This window comes from Lissotriton helveticus, chromosome 11 (genome assembly GCF_964261635.1).
Source record: "Lissotriton helveticus chromosome 11, aLisHel1.1, whole genome shotgun sequence".
Lineage (NCBI taxonomy): Eukaryota > Metazoa > Chordata > Amphibia > Caudata > Salamandridae > Lissotriton > Lissotriton helveticus.
The window spans coordinates 672,782,258-672,798,525 of NC_136072.1; the positions used below are offsets into that span (position 1 = coordinate 672,782,258).

The 16,268-nt window shown below is 44.7% G+C and overlaps 1 protein-coding gene across 6 annotated transcripts in view; it reads right to left on the reverse strand.

The window, feature by feature from the left end:
• The window catches only part of LOC144791764 (disintegrin and metalloproteinase domain-containing protein 28-like), a 3,516,669-nt gene that overhangs the window by 882,490 nt on the left and 2,617,911 nt on the right, over window positions 1-16,268 (reverse strand). For all 6 annotated transcript variants that reach the window (XM_078666532.1, XM_078666533.1, XM_078666531.1 and 3 more), the window contains one exon: window positions 3,852-3,954. In XM_078666532.1, coding sequence (XP_078522658.1) covers window positions 3,852-3,954 — 103 coding nt within the window. The remainder of the gene's footprint in view (window positions 1-3,851; window positions 3,955-16,268) is intronic.

A 16,268-nucleotide genomic window follows, 5' to 3' on the forward strand; every position in this document is an offset into this window, starting at 1 on the left:
TAATCAACTTAGTTTAAAAGTGCATACATGACACAAGGGACTAACTCATGTGCTTTATGTTGCAAACTGCAGGTTTGTGAAAAATAATAAATTAACTATGTCTATTGTCTTTGTCAGTATTAAATGCGGCTGTTTTATTAATGGCATGTGCATATTTCTGTGCTTATGTTATGTCTTTCGTCTTTTATGTGGCCTAAGTTCGTGGAGAATTCTGTGGCTTGTGCTTAAGCTAGGTAACATAAATTAATGGGTTCAATTTAGCAAAGGGGGTGGGTAACAGAATAAGTGTTAATTCTTTAATTAATTAATGTCTTGTGTTTGTTTGAATACTAGTTACCGGGAGAGGGGCCTAAGGCCTAGCGTTTTAAGATGGTGCTTAGAATCCTGTCCAGAGAGGAGCCTGCACGTATACCGAGTTGGAAACATTTGTCACGTCGACAGTTGCTAAAGAAATACTGATGAATGACTTTTGTGCAGGATGTGCTCTGAGAATGACAAAATCAAGGACGGGATGAGGCAAATCTGCCAAGTTAAGGAAGCAGCGAACTGATATTCAATAAATTGTTGCATTTCCGAGGAAGCTAGAGTCGCATGACTGAGAGGACAATGGTGTTTTAGAAAGCTCAATTTTGGATTGAAAAGGAGGTGATGATCTCACATGGACTGACATCTGTCAGCCAATTAGAACTTTGGATGGCAGGAAAAAGAATACTTTTAGCGGAGATTAGCTAGTCAGAGAAGGTATAAAACTTGACCCCTTTGACAGGAGGGGGCTGCTCGTTTCCCTTACAGATGGAGCTAAGTTTAGTTAGGGAAATAGCTTGAGGGATTGAAAACTGTTATATTGCCTTAATACATGTTTACTGAAATGCTTTGAAATGTCAGCCTAATTGATCATTCCTCATTAAATGCTGCTTATTTGCTAATAAAATAATGATTTATTAAAAAAAGATGCCTTTTCTTTGAAGAATAAAATTAATAAATTAGATTTTGAAACAACAAGCTGGTCTTGTTTATTCATGGTCTAGTTACCATCAGTTGATCCATTCACCTAAGTGACTTAATTAAAATGTTATTTGCATTAAACCATGGTAAGAGGTGATAAACTGCAGATGTATATGTTATGTTATGTTATGTTAGCCGGATTTATGGAGCGAGCAGCTGCCCCAGCAAAGGGGCGTCCTGGCGCCATAATGGACAAAAGCCGGACACAAGCAGTACCAAAGATACAACCATAACAACTCTAGGAATCCTGTGGAAAAAGGAAGGTTTTGACAGCCTTCCTAAAGACCAGAAGTTCGTCAATAGCGCGGATATGGACAGGAAGAGAGTTCCATAGCCTGGCAGCAAGCACTCTAAAAGAGCGGCCACCGGTCCTAGCCCTCTTGAAGCGTGGGACTGTGACCAGATGGAGTCCTGAAGATCTTAAAGACCGTGAAGGTACATACGGCAAGATAAAATGCTCCAAGATCTGAGGTGAGGAGTGCTTCAGAATTTTAAACGAAAGGCAAAGAGACTTAAACTTAATCCTCTGAGCAACAGGGAGCCAATGAAGTTTATTGATGATTTTTTTGGCCGAGCAGAATCTCGGCAAGCCTACCAGAGTCCTGGCGGCAGCGTTTTGAACGTGTTGAAGTCTGGAAAGTTCGGCCTGATTAGCTCCCAGCAGAAGGGAACTCGCGTAGTCCAACCTGGACAAAATCGTAGCTTGCAATTGATATGTAGCAATCTAGGCAACCATAACGAAATAAATCAATGTTAATTTTTATAAGGAAACTAGGCTACAACAATACTTCTTGGTTTCGACAATTTTTTGAAAATTAAAAAATTGACACTGTACAATATTTTAAAATTAAAATGCACAATAAAAAATATAGTTTCCACAAAGAAAGATAAACATAATACACAAATTACATATTACATATTCGAATGCCTATGAAATTAAAAGAAGGTGGCAAAATAATTCTCTACGCGCGTTTCGGCGACCAGTGCCTTCTTCTGGAGCAACCACGAAAATATAAGAGAAGTTGGTTATATTGATGTATAGGATATACTTTGCTTTTCTTGATTTCTGTAGTAAGCGATTCAAACCAGTCAGATTACTGGAGATGATAAGAAAATTTGCAATATGTATGGCTTCAGTGACGATATCTAGTATTCATCAAACGTTAGTATTTTATCTTCAACAGGTGGCTGATTAATTAGAAAGATATGGATTCGTCCCGCCGTCCGGAACCTTTAAGTCGCTTAAGCCAAGGATGGGCTTAGAAATTCAATAAAGATACGAGGGGAAAGAAGGGAAGGGAGAAGGACGTGCAGCCTGCGTAATCCTCCTGATGTGGGGATCTTATTGGCAGTAGCCTCCTTTTTTAGATTATTTCCAGAATGATTGGTGGTACAAGGTTAAGTTACTTCCAGAATGGTTGATGGCGCATGGTTAAAATAACTCCCTGTCCAATATAGATTAACAGGGCTCTCGATTTCCGGCGGCGGGACACGACTACACGACTGCAGAAACGCTGTGTCCCGCCGCCGGAAATCGAGAGCCCTGTTAATCTATATTGGACAGGGAGTTATTTCAACCTTGCGCCATCAACCATTCTGGAAGTAACTTAACCTTGTACCACCAATCATTCTGGAAATAATCTAAAAAAGGAGGCTACTGCCAATAAGATCCCCACATCAGGAGGATTACGCAGGCTGCACGTCCTTCTCCCTTCCCTTCTTTCCCCTCGTATCTTTATTGAATTTCTAAGCCCATCCTTGGCTTAAGCGACTTAAAGGTTCCGGACGGCGGGACGAATCCATATCTTTCTAATTAATCAGCCACCTGTTGAAGATAAAATACTAACGTTTGATGAATACTAGATATCGTCACTGAAGCCATACATATTGCAAATTTTCTTATCATCTCCAGTAATCTGACTGGTTTGAATCGCTTACTACAGAAATCAAGAAAAGCAAAGTATATCCTATACATCAATATAACCAACTTCTCTTATATTTTCGTGGCTGCTCCAGAAGAAGGCGCTGGTCGCCAAAACGCGCGTAGAGAATTATTTTGCCACCTTCTTTTAATTTCATAGGCATTCGAATATGTAATATGTAATTTGTGTATTATGTTTATCTTTCTTTGTGGAAACTATATTTTTTATTGTGCATTTTAATTTTAAAATATTGTACTGTGTCAATGTTTTAATTGTCAATAAATTGTCGAAACCAAGAAGTATTGTTGTAGCCTAGTTTCCTTATAAAAATTAACATTGATTTATTTCGTTATGGTTGCCTAGATTGCTACATATCAATTGCTTACTCTTTCCCTGGTCTAGGAACCTTATTCTTTTGTACCCAGGGGGTCCTTGTTAAATACACGCAAAATCGTAGCTTGTACAATAAGCTGTCTGGTTGGGGCATCAAAGAATTTAAAGATGGGTTTGAGCCTACGAAGAGTCCCGAAGCACGTGGCAGCGGTTTTCTTAGTGTGAGAGACAAAACTAAGTTTAGAATCCAACCAGACCCGTAGGTTTTTAACCTCAGTGGCAGGGATAGGGGTTGGACCAAGCTCAGATGGCCACCAATGATCACCCCAAAGATATAAAGATATAAATGTGTAAATAGTTTGTGAATAAGTTCTGTTTAATTAGGTCACATGATTCAGTTGCCCAAAAATTGTCTCGTTAGTTTATGGGCCTTACGAGTGATTTATGATTAATGGTAAGTATTATGGTGTTGGGTAGCGTTGTTGAGACAGTTTTTTCTATAGGGGCGCTGCATCAGCATCATGTAGTCCACTGCTTGCATTAGCAGACTTTTTAAGTGACAAAATTAACATTATAGCACTGCACACTTACTTGGTGTTGCAAGCAATGTATTTCTCTTTGAAATATGAGCAGAAGCCAAAGTCAACACCTTTCAAGTTTGCATCATAACACATATCCGAAGCTTGCTCAGCGCCTGAAATAAAATAAAAGTAAAACAGATCAAGAACACATAATTAGGGATAAAAATTTATTTTTGCTAATGTTTGCTGTTTACCCAGTGATAAAGACTGGGTACATATGATGAGCACATATAAGGACTGTTCAAGACCAGCAGTGTTGGTTGTGTTAAAAATGACTCATTACCCCTACCACAGGAAGCACCTACTCAAGTATGAGGCTGAAGTTAGCTTATTTTTCGTCCAACTTCCTACCCGCAGGTTAACGTTACCTTCTTATTCGGCCATCATCTTAATCACAGGCTGAAGTTATATTCTTATTTAGCCAGCATCTTATCAGCAACCTGAACTTAGCTTTTTATTTAACCAGCATTTTATTTGCAGGCAACATGTTATATAAAACACATTAAATAATTCAGCTAACTCCATTTTATTTGCATTGCCATTCTATAAATATGTTGTTTTTCAATCACAACACATACCAATATTATGCCGAGTAGGATTTAATCTGACACAAGCCAGCTGCCCACCAAAACATTGGACAACTTGGCCAGGCTCAAATGTCATATTCATCTTAAACAAGCATTGGCATAGCCAATAGGTCTCGCTGGTGTCCAAGGAAACTCAGAAGGGTGTTGTCTAAGTAACAGAACAACAGTGTTTATGCAGCCTTTACCATAAAATGAGTATTGCATATTTTTTTAATTTGCAGTGCCAGTGACTTCTTTCATAGCTTTCAGAATGGTAGGGTGGCAGGTACTCTTCTCTCCAATGTCTGATTTCCTCTCACATCCAGCCTTCTCAGCCCCCCACCCATCTCGCTCCCTGCACGCACAGCCAAAATACTTACTACTCACTGTGCATTCTTTTCTTCTGGTGCAAAATATCAGGGCATAAAGGCCCAGATTATGGGGGCGCTAGAGGGTGCACAAGCAGAATGGCCGCCCTTATGTGAGGCTCCTGCTGCCTGGATGGAAGATCCTTCATTTATCCTGAGCAACCGGCTCGTTAAGCGGCTAAAAGCGAGCCAAAGTGTAGATTGATCTGTGCATACGCTTCGGTGAAACTTCTGAGACTATCGGACGCTGCGCACACCAGCGCTAGCACGAGAAAGAACAGCCTGAGGACGCTGCTGGAGCCGTGAGGAGTAGCGAGAGTGACAGCTGCGAGCATGAAAGGCAGCTGTTTGCCATGAGGCCCCTGGGCCGCAGCTGATGTGAGGAGACGGACGCGGAACTAACGGCGGCCGACAATTCCGGGTGAGCGAGGCTGGCTTGAGCCGGGCTGCAGGGCAGTGTGGAGAGGCGAGAGTGATCTTGAAGACGGCAAGGTGCATGTGAGCAGCGCGGTACCGGAGGAAGGCGACAAAGAGGGCTGGGATTGCCGGAGAGCCTGTACGGGCTGCACGCACGCCGAGCCACGCTTAAAAGCATGGAGTGACTGCATTTCAAACGCATTGCCTGCGGAATATAGCAGCGCTACCTTAGCGGGAGGAGCGATCGATCAGCCTCCCTGTGGCGAACTGGAACTGTCATCTGTGACACAACACGCCCTGCAGTGAGTGCAACACGGGTGAATATTATAAGGCGGCCTGACGATAACGGTGCCTGGTGCCTGTTGAATGCTGGCATTTGCAAAGTAACATCAGATGGTGAAAAATATGTGCGGACCTCCGCGCTGGGCATTGATATTGCAAAGGAAGTGCTGCAGGGGATGAAAGCGTTCCGAAGTGCGTGTCCGAAAAGCATGGGCCATTGTAGCAGCTGCGAGAGAGCGAGACCCCCTGCGAGAACCGCTGCCAGGATCTCCCTTGATTTTTGCTTCGGAGTAGCTGGCATTGGCAGGGCAGGTGAGGGATACTCCGCTGGTGCCGGGCATATACCCCTGCAGAGCCCCCCCCGACAGCAGATGACAAAGAGGTGAGCCCTGAGATTCAAGTGCCGGGAGGATATAGGGCATCGAAGGGCTGGCGGTGCTGTTGGAACCGGCGCAGTGCGGTGCGGTGGCAATACTCCGAGGTCCCAGAGGAAGGCCTACATTGCGGGGCAGCGGTAGATCCAGGGATCCCTACATTGGTGGCACCATGGGAAAACCAGACACTCGGCAGCCAAAACTCAATTTTGACGTGACGAAAAAAGTGAACAGGCCTAACTCGGAGGACGACGAGCCGAGTAAGACAGATGTGCTGGACGACGGTGCGTCCTCCAATGAAATGGATATGCAGCAGATATTGCAGGAGATGAGGCAAGGGTTTGCTACGGTGGTGGACAAAGTGTATCGGATGTCGTCCAGAATGGAGGCCATAGCACACAAATTGGATGTGCATGAAGAGCGTATTAAAGAAACTGAGAGGCACATATCGGAGAATGACGACACCACTGCCAGTCACACTACGCAGCTTGCGAGAATAGACAAGCTTCTAGGAGTAATCGCAGCGAAGAATGAGGACTTGGAAGCCCTTAGTAGGCGTAATAATATTCACGTAACTGGCGTACCGGAGTCCACAAATACTGGGCGGATGGAGGAATACGTGGAGAAGCTACTCTTGACCGCCATTGGATCTGAAGCCTTTTCCACGCAATTTATCGTTGAGCGGGCACACAGATCCCTCGGTCCGAGACCACCGCCTGGGAGCCCGCCAAGGCCCATTATCGCGTGATTACTAAATTACCATGACCGAGACGTGGCCCTGCGTGCAGCAAGAACCAAGCAGAACTTGACATATGAGGAGATTGCTGAGAGCGGCGGCGGCAGTCGTGGGTTGCTCCTCGGTCACAGCTGCGAGGTGGAGTGAGTGCTGCCACGGTTGGAGCAGGACGATTCAAAAGGGGGTGGTGATGGACAGAGTATCTGAATTAAGCAGAACACTCCTACCCAGTCAAAAGATCAGGGCTTGATCCATCACCGTTTTTTAGCTCACTGCACCATCCCAGTTCAGAACCTGGCTACATGCAAATTAGTCTGACCCTGGCCCAGTGCATCATGGGAACAGGGCAGACCAAACTACCAAGCCAATTCTTTACTGGAAAGGAAACAAGCTTCCGGGGACCGGTTTCTGGCATTACAGTGTCTCGAACCTAGCGGCTCCAGATCACGCTCATGTAAAGCCTTTTGACGCTATGTGGTGTAGACTGGAAAACTTAATCCCACTGTCTTTCTCCCCAAATTAATTCTAGCAGTTATATTCAGGCTACCTTAAGTGGGCAGGGAAGAAGGGCAAGTGGTCCAAGAGGTCCAATGGGGCTGGGGGAGCAGCAACAGGAATTACATCAAAGGTCGAGGGGTCCGGTTTATCGGAAAGCGCTAGAGGGCCCCCAGGTCTTACATCTCCCCCCAGCAGCCGCCCCGTTGGTAGTGGTTTTATCGAACATTCCAGTCCTCTGCGAGGGCCAGACAGAAAATACTGACCAATTGATGGCAAAATCTATGCATTGGCTTTTGAACCAACTAAAGAATGCGGGGGCAGGGGTGTGGATGTCTGTAACAATATCATAATGGCCAGACGATGCGCTTGGATTGGGCCCTCAAGGAAAGAAGGAAGAGGGGATTGCATAGTTGTAAACTTCAAGAACAAGTGAGTTGTGGGATCTCTTTTGAATTGTTTGGGGAGCCTCAATTTAGATTTTAGTTCTGGTAGAATTGGTCTCTTGCCGCTGGGGTTTTTTTATAGACCATTTTTTAACCAGAATGATTGGCAGATGCTGCGGGCACAAATCTACAATAGAAGACAACAGGATTTTAGCCGTAGATTACCTCCATTAAATTTAGCCAACAGGTTTGCCGCACTGTCAGGCTTAGGCGGTTGTGATTGACTACATTCTCAAAGCCCAGCACAGCGGGAGATTTTTGTCACTCAGTTATCCCAGTCCCTAGCGATCACCCCGCCTATGCATTTAGACACTCCAGAGGTTGTGGGAAGGAGATTGAGCAAAGTAAGCATAGCGTCCTTTAAGTGCAGGCCCAGATCAGAGGTTGAGTTAACATGTTTGAATGATCTACAGTCCGAACGCTTACATATAATGACATGGAATGTGGCGGGGGCGAGGAAAAAATTACAGGACGTAAACTGGTATAAAAGTTTTGAGCATTGTGAGGTGGTCCTCATACAGGAGACATGGCTTACAGATCCTTTTTTGGTAAACGGTTTTAAGACTATTGCAACCAACGCTATTCCATCAAAGGCAGGGAGGGCTAGTGGTGGTTTAGCTGCACTTATTTCATTGTCTTCTAGGCTGATCTTAAAAAAATATTGTACCAAATCGCCGAATTTCCAGTTTTTATTGTTTTCAATAGAAGGAACACAGGATATAATAGTTGTTATTTTTACAATAACGTTTTTAATGTTTCACGAAATGAGGTCATTGTATCCTTGGATAACGAGATGAGGGACTTCATGAAGAATCTAGGCCGGGAGTGCTCCCTAATTTGGGCAGGGGATTTTAATCTAGAACCATGTGATCTTATAGCGGGAATTCGATGCGGTCATGAAGAAGAGCTAGGTAGTGCTTCTGCACACTTTCCATATAATAATTATGGGGAAAATATTAACCTCGTTATGTCTAAGCATAACCTGGAAATTACGGAGAAAATCATAGAAGAATGCAGAAGGGAAGATAGTGATAATATCATTACCTTCAATTGAGCAAGGTCATCCTCATGTATCGATCACTTTATTACATCAATAAATTTAAGGACCTTAATATCAGAATGTCTTGTTTCCCCAAGCCTTTTGAGTGACCATCACCCGGTAGTAATAACTTTAAAAATTCCCCCCAGGAGACTTCCTCAAGCAGCTATCCATAATGTGGATATAAATACACAGGGGGAAAATGGGATCTCAATTAAATGGGCAGGTGTGGACCCAGATTTTTTACAAATAGAATCCTACTAAAAGTAAGAGATCATATTGGTATCTGTTTGGACGTTTCGACAAGTAACACCGATATTGTCAAGGCCTTTTATTCTATCTCTACTGTAATTTCAGATAACTTACGATGGAAAAGTAAGAAAACCTATACTGAATTCACCGAGATGGTTTGACAACCTTTGTTCTAGATTAAATAGAGAATTAAAAGCGGCACTTAAACTGATCCCACGTAATAGGGAGGTGATTAGTACGCTACGAAAAGCATACAACGAAGCCCTAAAGCAGAGAAAAATGGAGATAAGGGAAAATGCGTGGGAGTGTTTAATTAAAGCCGCTGAGCTCAAGGATTCGGTTCTCTTCTGGAAAACCCTGGATCAACCTTTCTTTAAAGAGGCAAATTCAGTAAAGATTGATACAGTTGTGTCCCCAAGGACTGTCTAACCCATTTTGAATACATTTTTAGCGATTCCAAACAGGGTAATTTAGATATCCAGGATAACATCGTCACATGCATAAATAAAACAAATATAGGGTGTATTATCAAAATCAGATTAGCCCTTAAGAATAGTTCAAGTGGTAAGGCTGCAGGCCCCGACGTCGTCCCTATTGACATATTTAAACACGACATGGACCTTTGGGTACCTGTTTTGTTTAGGTTCTTCAACAACAACAGCAACAACAGATGGGGTGATACCGGCCACATAGGGAGAGAGCTTGATAGTCCCTATCTTTAAAAAGGGGGATAGAAGCAGTGCTAGTTGCTATCGCCCAATATCCTTGCTCGACTCAACATCTAAAGTCATGGTACGAATATTGTTGGCAAGATTAGAGCAGTGGTCAAATGATAACACATTCTAAACATTCTATCAAAGGCTCAGTATGGCTCTAGACGGGGGGTTGGCACAATTGAGCAGTGTCTGAATTTAGACCTAATAATAGGGAAATACACCCTTGCAAGGAAGGGCTCATTACATCTTTGCTTTGTGGATTTATCAAGCGCTTTCGACTTGGTGAACCACTCAAAGTTATGGGAGACACCAAGAGGTATGGGCACCCCGGAAGACATTGTTAGTTTCCTATCACAGATCTATTCCCAGTTATCCGCAAGGATACGATACGGAGTACATGGGGAATGCACAAAGCACTTTAAAATCACCCATGGTGTAAGACAGGGCTGTACCCTTGCCCCCCTACTGTTTTCACTTTACATAAATGGTGTTGATACCTTATTACAGAACAGTGGGGTAGAAGTTCCAATGGTTGGTAAACGGGCAACACCCCTATTATTGTATGCCGATGACGCTGTACTGATTTCGAGGACAGCAAACGGTTTACAGACCTGATGGACAATTTTAATAGTTTTATGACGGAGAAAAACTTAAAAATCAACTTTAGTAAGACATTAGTTATGTCCTGTGGTATAGGGAATATCAAAACCAAACAACATTTTATCAACGGGACGCGGATAGAGAGAACTTTTACATTTTCTTACCTAGGGATTCTTTTTAATAGTAAGAGGAATTGGAATAAGCATATTACCCTGAGTAAGTTGAAATTTGTGAAAATCGTGGAGGCTATTTTTAGATTCTCCCAAAATATTGGGAATAAAACCTGTCCGGGAAATTCTTAAATTGTACGGAGCAAAGTGTATTACAGGGTGTTGTTATGAGGGGGCTCTATGGGGTCAAATTGAGACTTCTCCACTACAGAGCCTTGAAAATAACTTCCTAAGACGCTTGCTAGCTGTCCCTGGTGCCACATCGTCGATTATTTTGCACAGGGAAACAGGAACTCCGTATATAAACTATCTAATTTGTGTGGCTGCATTAAAATTGTGGCATCATATCTGGGTTAGGGATGAAACTCATTTTACGAGGGATATAATTTTAGATTGTATGTCCCAAGATGGTTGTAAAAAAAATCCCTGGCTAGATTATATTGCTAGTCTTCTAGAGGATTGCAATTTAAACGTAAATGATTTTACCTAGGGAGATGTGCAATATATTAGTAAGGCGGAATTAAAAAAGAGTTTTCTAAATGTAAGGGCCGTCCGCAGAGAAGAGGCATCTAAGAAATCAGTTATCTCTTACCTTGAGGGTCCCGTGGGCACGGGTTTACAACCATATCTTATTTTTATTACCAATGTACAACATGGATTTTACCTAACCAGATTAAGATTGTGCACACTACACTTTTTATTTGCATTTCCTAAAAGGGGTAAGTGGTGTGCCATCATGCCGAATTGTCTGTGTGATGGCAGGTCCAAACAAAGCACCCTTCACTTTTTATTGTTTTGTAGGTTTTATACAGAAAGTAGAAAAACGTATCTCCGTCCAATTTTTAAAACTAATAGCCTGTTTTCCTATGAAATTGCTTTTAATTACCTTCGGTTTCTGGATAATATTTCAGTATGTAATGCAGTTATCTGTTTTATAATGATGGCAATGAAACAAAGGACCGAACTTGTTCATCTAGAAAGGCTGAATTATGAAGTAACGTAAGCTCAACTGTCTACTTTTGTGCCCATTCAAATTAAGTGATGAATAAAAAATTAGCTAGCTATCGCGCCATGAATTTCCAATTCAATTAAGGACACGGAGGCGAGGATTATGCTTCTCTTTCTTTTAATGCTACACACAGCAGCCAATGAAAATCGTTGTATGTGTAAAATAAACTACATTTCCCATGATGCAAACATAAATCACTTCCTGTAATAGCCCATAGGAACTAGGCAACACCGGATATAGCCCTCTTTCTTGCTCCGAACATGAGTCCATTAACAACATTGATCAAACATGAATCGCCTCCAACGTGGAAGAATAGCCAACTGGGAAGAATTCCATAAATCCGCAGGACATTCAGTCCATCTTCTTTTCCCAACCTGAAAAAATGAGAAAAAAAATACGCCCGTAAATTCTGTCAAACAGATCATATCAGGGTGGGCATAATATTACAATACATGTAATAAACCGGGTGGGATAATCCTCGCCTCCGTGTCCTTAATAGAATTGAAAATTCTTGGCGCGATAGCTAGCTAATTTTTTATTCTATTACAGGACCGGAGGCTTCGTATTATGCTAGTTTAACGCTCCTGAAACACCACAGAGGAAATATCACCCACCGGCTTATAGTAAAACTGTTTGAAAGTAGATTCAGAAGACCAATCAGCTGAATGCATTATATCTTGAATAGTACAACCCAGCATAAAACTTTTAGACGCCATGGCGCCCCGAACAGAATGTGCTCCAAACACCTGGGTATCAATGCCCGCTTCCTGCATAATATATTTCAACCACCTGGCTATAGTAGCCGCAGTAACAGGTCTGAAAGGCTTCTGTAAAGCAATCAATAATTGCGAAACACCCTGAGGTCTTACATTTTTTGTACATTCCTCGTATGCTTTAAGACATTGAACCACAAAAAGTTTAGTATTGCTAGGAAAAGCACAGACATAAAACACATCTAGACATTGTTTTGGTCCAGGCCGTTATATTCAAAGAAACCCCTTCTACCCGTAATATCCAGGGCCTTCACATCAGAAGAACGTCGGCAAGCCGACAAACACAGTAACATAGCGAGTTTGGCTGAAAGCTGTTTCCTGGACAAAAGATCATTATGGGGCCAGTTTGCGAGAAAATCGAGTACCCTAGAGACATCCCACAAGGACGTGTATTTCGGCTTAGGTGGATCCCCAACCCGAATCCCCTTGAGGAGCTTACATACCTACCGGTTTACCATCGATCTGGGAATGACCCGCCGAAATCGCGGAACGGAAGTTATTAACAGAACGATAAGCCAGCGCTTCCGACGCTTTCGAGGAAAGAAAATTTATAATACAGGGTAGTCCTGCCCTCACGGGATCCACGTGTTGTTCCACGCACCAACGAACCCAGCCTTTCCAGGCGGAAGCATAACGTTTTCTGGTGGAGGGAGCCCAAGCCTGAGCAATGAAGGCTGAAGCTTGTTCCGAAAACTCCGGCATTTGCCAACGTTTCCTAAAAGTCTCCAGGCCATCAGTGTTAGATGTCCCGACAGCACCATCGGGTGCATCTCTCCCTGAGAGCCCTGGAGCAGCGTCGGAGAATCCGGGATCCTCCTGGGAAGGTCGCAACACAGCTCCAAGAGGCTCGGAAACCACGGCTGCGACTTCCAAAGGGGAGTCACTGAAATCAACTCCGCCTTCTGACGCAGAACCCGAGAGTACAACCAGGGAAGCAGAATGAAGGGGGGAAACGCATAATTCAGCGACTGAGACCAGTCCTGAGAAAAAGCATCCGTCGCTAGAGCCAACGGATCCGGTCTCCAACTGAAGAACAGTGGCATCGGACGATTCAGTCGGGACGCGAACAGATCGATCTGACATGTTCCCCATATCCTTTGCAACCATTGCACCACTTTCGGGTTGAGTTGCCAATCGCTGTAGTCCTTCAGGTGGCGTGAGTGCCAATCCGCCACCACATTCGACTGACCCAGGATATATTCCGCCGTGACAGAAATCTGGTGGGTCAGACAGTAATGCCAGAAATCCTTCGCTATCTCTACTAACATGGAGGATCTTGTGCCCCCTAGTTTGTTGATATAGTGCACCGCCGATACGTTGTCCATCCTTAGTAGGATGCAACAGGACACCTTCCTGGGCGCCAGTGTTCTGATCGCGAACGAACCGGCGAGCAGCTCGAGACAATTTATGTGCAGCTCTAGCTCCTGCAGAGACCACCTGCCGCCGGTGGAAATATTTCCACAATGCGCTCCCCAGCCCCAACGGCTGGCATCGGACTCTATGATGACCTCTGGAATGGAGCCGAAGACGGCCCGTCCGTTCCGAGCCTCCACGTGACCTAACCACCACCGGAGTTCCTGCCGAACCTCCGACAACAGAGGAACTAGATGCGTATATGAGAGACCCTCCTGAAGATGTCGAATCTTCAACCTCTGAAGGGCCTGATAATGAAGGGGTCCCGGAAATATTGCTTGCACAGAGGACGCCAGGTGACCCACTACTCTGGCAATAGCTCGCAGTCTCACAGTCTGACTGGACAACAGAATGCGCAACTCCTTCTGAATGTCGCGCAGTTTCGACCAAGGGAGGCTCAACTGAGCCTTTTGCGAGTCTATGACAAAACCCAGAAAGTCTATCTTCTGGGTTGGACAGAAAACTGATTTCTTCACGTTGACGACAAAACCTAGATTTTGAAGCGTAGCTATGGTCAAGCGCAGGTGTTGGGATGCCACATCCTGCGCCTGCGCCATGATCAGGATGTCGTCTAAGTACACTATCATACGGAGCCCCTGCTCCCTTAGATATGCAATCACCGGTTTCAACACCTTGGTGAAGCACCAAGGAGCTGATGAGAGACCGAAAGGCAGGACCAAGTATTCGTACCATTGGTCCCTCCACTGAAACTGTAGAAACCTCCGATGGGGTGGAAAAATCGGAATGGACAGGTAGGCGTCTTTCAGGTCCAAACGGACCATCCAGTCCCCCTGCTCCAACAGATCCGTCAAAAGATGGATGCCCTCCATCTTGAAATGCTTGTAAACCATGTACTGATTGAAGGTTTTTCAATTGAGTACTAACCTGTAACCTCCACCTTTCTTCTGTACTAGAAAAATATTGCTGCAGAAACCGCGAGGGCCCGGGTTGCAGCGTGCTATTGCGCGTTTCTGCAGCAATTCTCCTATTTCTGAATCGATAAAAGCGCTTTCTGTTTGGGAAAAAACCAGCTGTCTGGGAAAAATGTCTTGCACGGGGACCTGAAAGAAATGCAGATGAAAACCTTGAACAGTCTCCAGGACCCAAGCGTCCTGAGATAACTGAACCCAATTGTGAAAGAAATGTTGAGTACGACCCCCCAAAGGCAATGGGTAAAGATCTGGAGCACTCCCCTCCTGGTTCTGAGGCCTGGAAACCTCCACGGTAAGATCCCTTGTTAAACCGTCGTTTGTTAAAACGCTGCCTGGTAGGGTACCAGGTTCCCCCTCTGGTGGAATCCCACTCGCCTCTGCCACGTCCAAAATCGCCTCTATGGGGGGCTTGGAATTGCTGATGGCCAAACGAGCGTCCCCGGCCTCGTCCGGCCCTGTGAAAAACACCAGCTTGCAGGGCACGTTTGATACCGGTTTGAGCCTTATCCAAAGTGGTGAAAGTACCCACGTACTTCGCCACATCCTTAACAAAACGGTCGCCAAACAGATTGCCATCTGCCAAGGGCCCTGGTTCTGCGGTGGCAAGCTCAGTGAGATTAGCATCCATCCTCATGAGGAGGGACTTGCGCCGTTCAGTGGAAATTGCACAGTTCGCATTGCCCAACAGGCAGATAGCTATTTGGGTCCAGCCCGCCAACACATGCGGATCCATAGCCGAACCGGATTCTTGGGCCTCCAAAGCCATCTCCAGGATCTTGGCCAGGGGGCCGACCACGTCCAGGAGTTTGTCCTGGCAGCCCCTCCATGCGCGATCTATGCCCTTCTTAGGGTCCTTCGCGAACTTTTTAAGGAAAGTTAGCATGCTGGGATCAATATCGGGAGTCTCCGCCACCTTGTCGTAAATATCCGGACGTGGACATTCCGATCGGAGTCTATTTCTGACCTCCTTGTCGAAACTCTTGCGGAGGTTGTCATGAATATAGGCTGCGACCTCTGGCGCCGGGAGCCAATCCGAAGATCGTGGGGGGACAATATCTGCCGGGTCGAAAGTAAAAGGAGTGGACAGGGACTGGGTAGATTCCACATTCTTGGACTTCTTTGCTCGTTTTTTAGGGGGGGATTCATCAGAAGTATCAGTAGTATCAGTGTCCATGTCGGTATCAGTGTCCTGTACCTGGGATTTCTTACCCGAGTCTGGAGCAGGAAGAGAGGACATAGAATAGGAATGAGGCCAAACCTCCAAAGGCGCCTGAGAGGCAGGTGCGGCCTTCTTTGCGGAATCAGCTAAGGGGAAACCATGCTTTTTCGCAAACTTTTCCAGTTGTTTAGTGATTGGCTTCAGAGCACTAGCCAGAGCCTGCTGAACAGTTCCTGGAACTGCCTTCTCCAGGGCCTTGTTGACGGAATCTTGGACGGAGGCGTCCAGAGCCTCAACAATCTTTTCTTCAACAGAAGGGGGAGCCACTTCCTCAGCATAGATATTCTCCTCATCATATGTCACCCAGTCCTCCATGGTGGCACCAAACTTGTACATAGACTTGCTCATAGAGAGTGCAAGAGTAAAGTCAGAGGAGTAAAAGGGGAGGAGCCAACCCACAGCACAAGATATGTATATATATATATATATATATATATATATATATATATATATATATATATATATGTATATGGGCAACCAGGTACCTAGCTCCTCAGCCAAAGGCTGTATGAAGTTGTTGCAGCCCACAGGTGTAAAATGGAGCCAAAGTCTCTATAATAGAGTGAGATAAGTCCAAAGAGGTGTGCACCCTCTAGGCCCAGCAGTTATTGCAGCCAGCA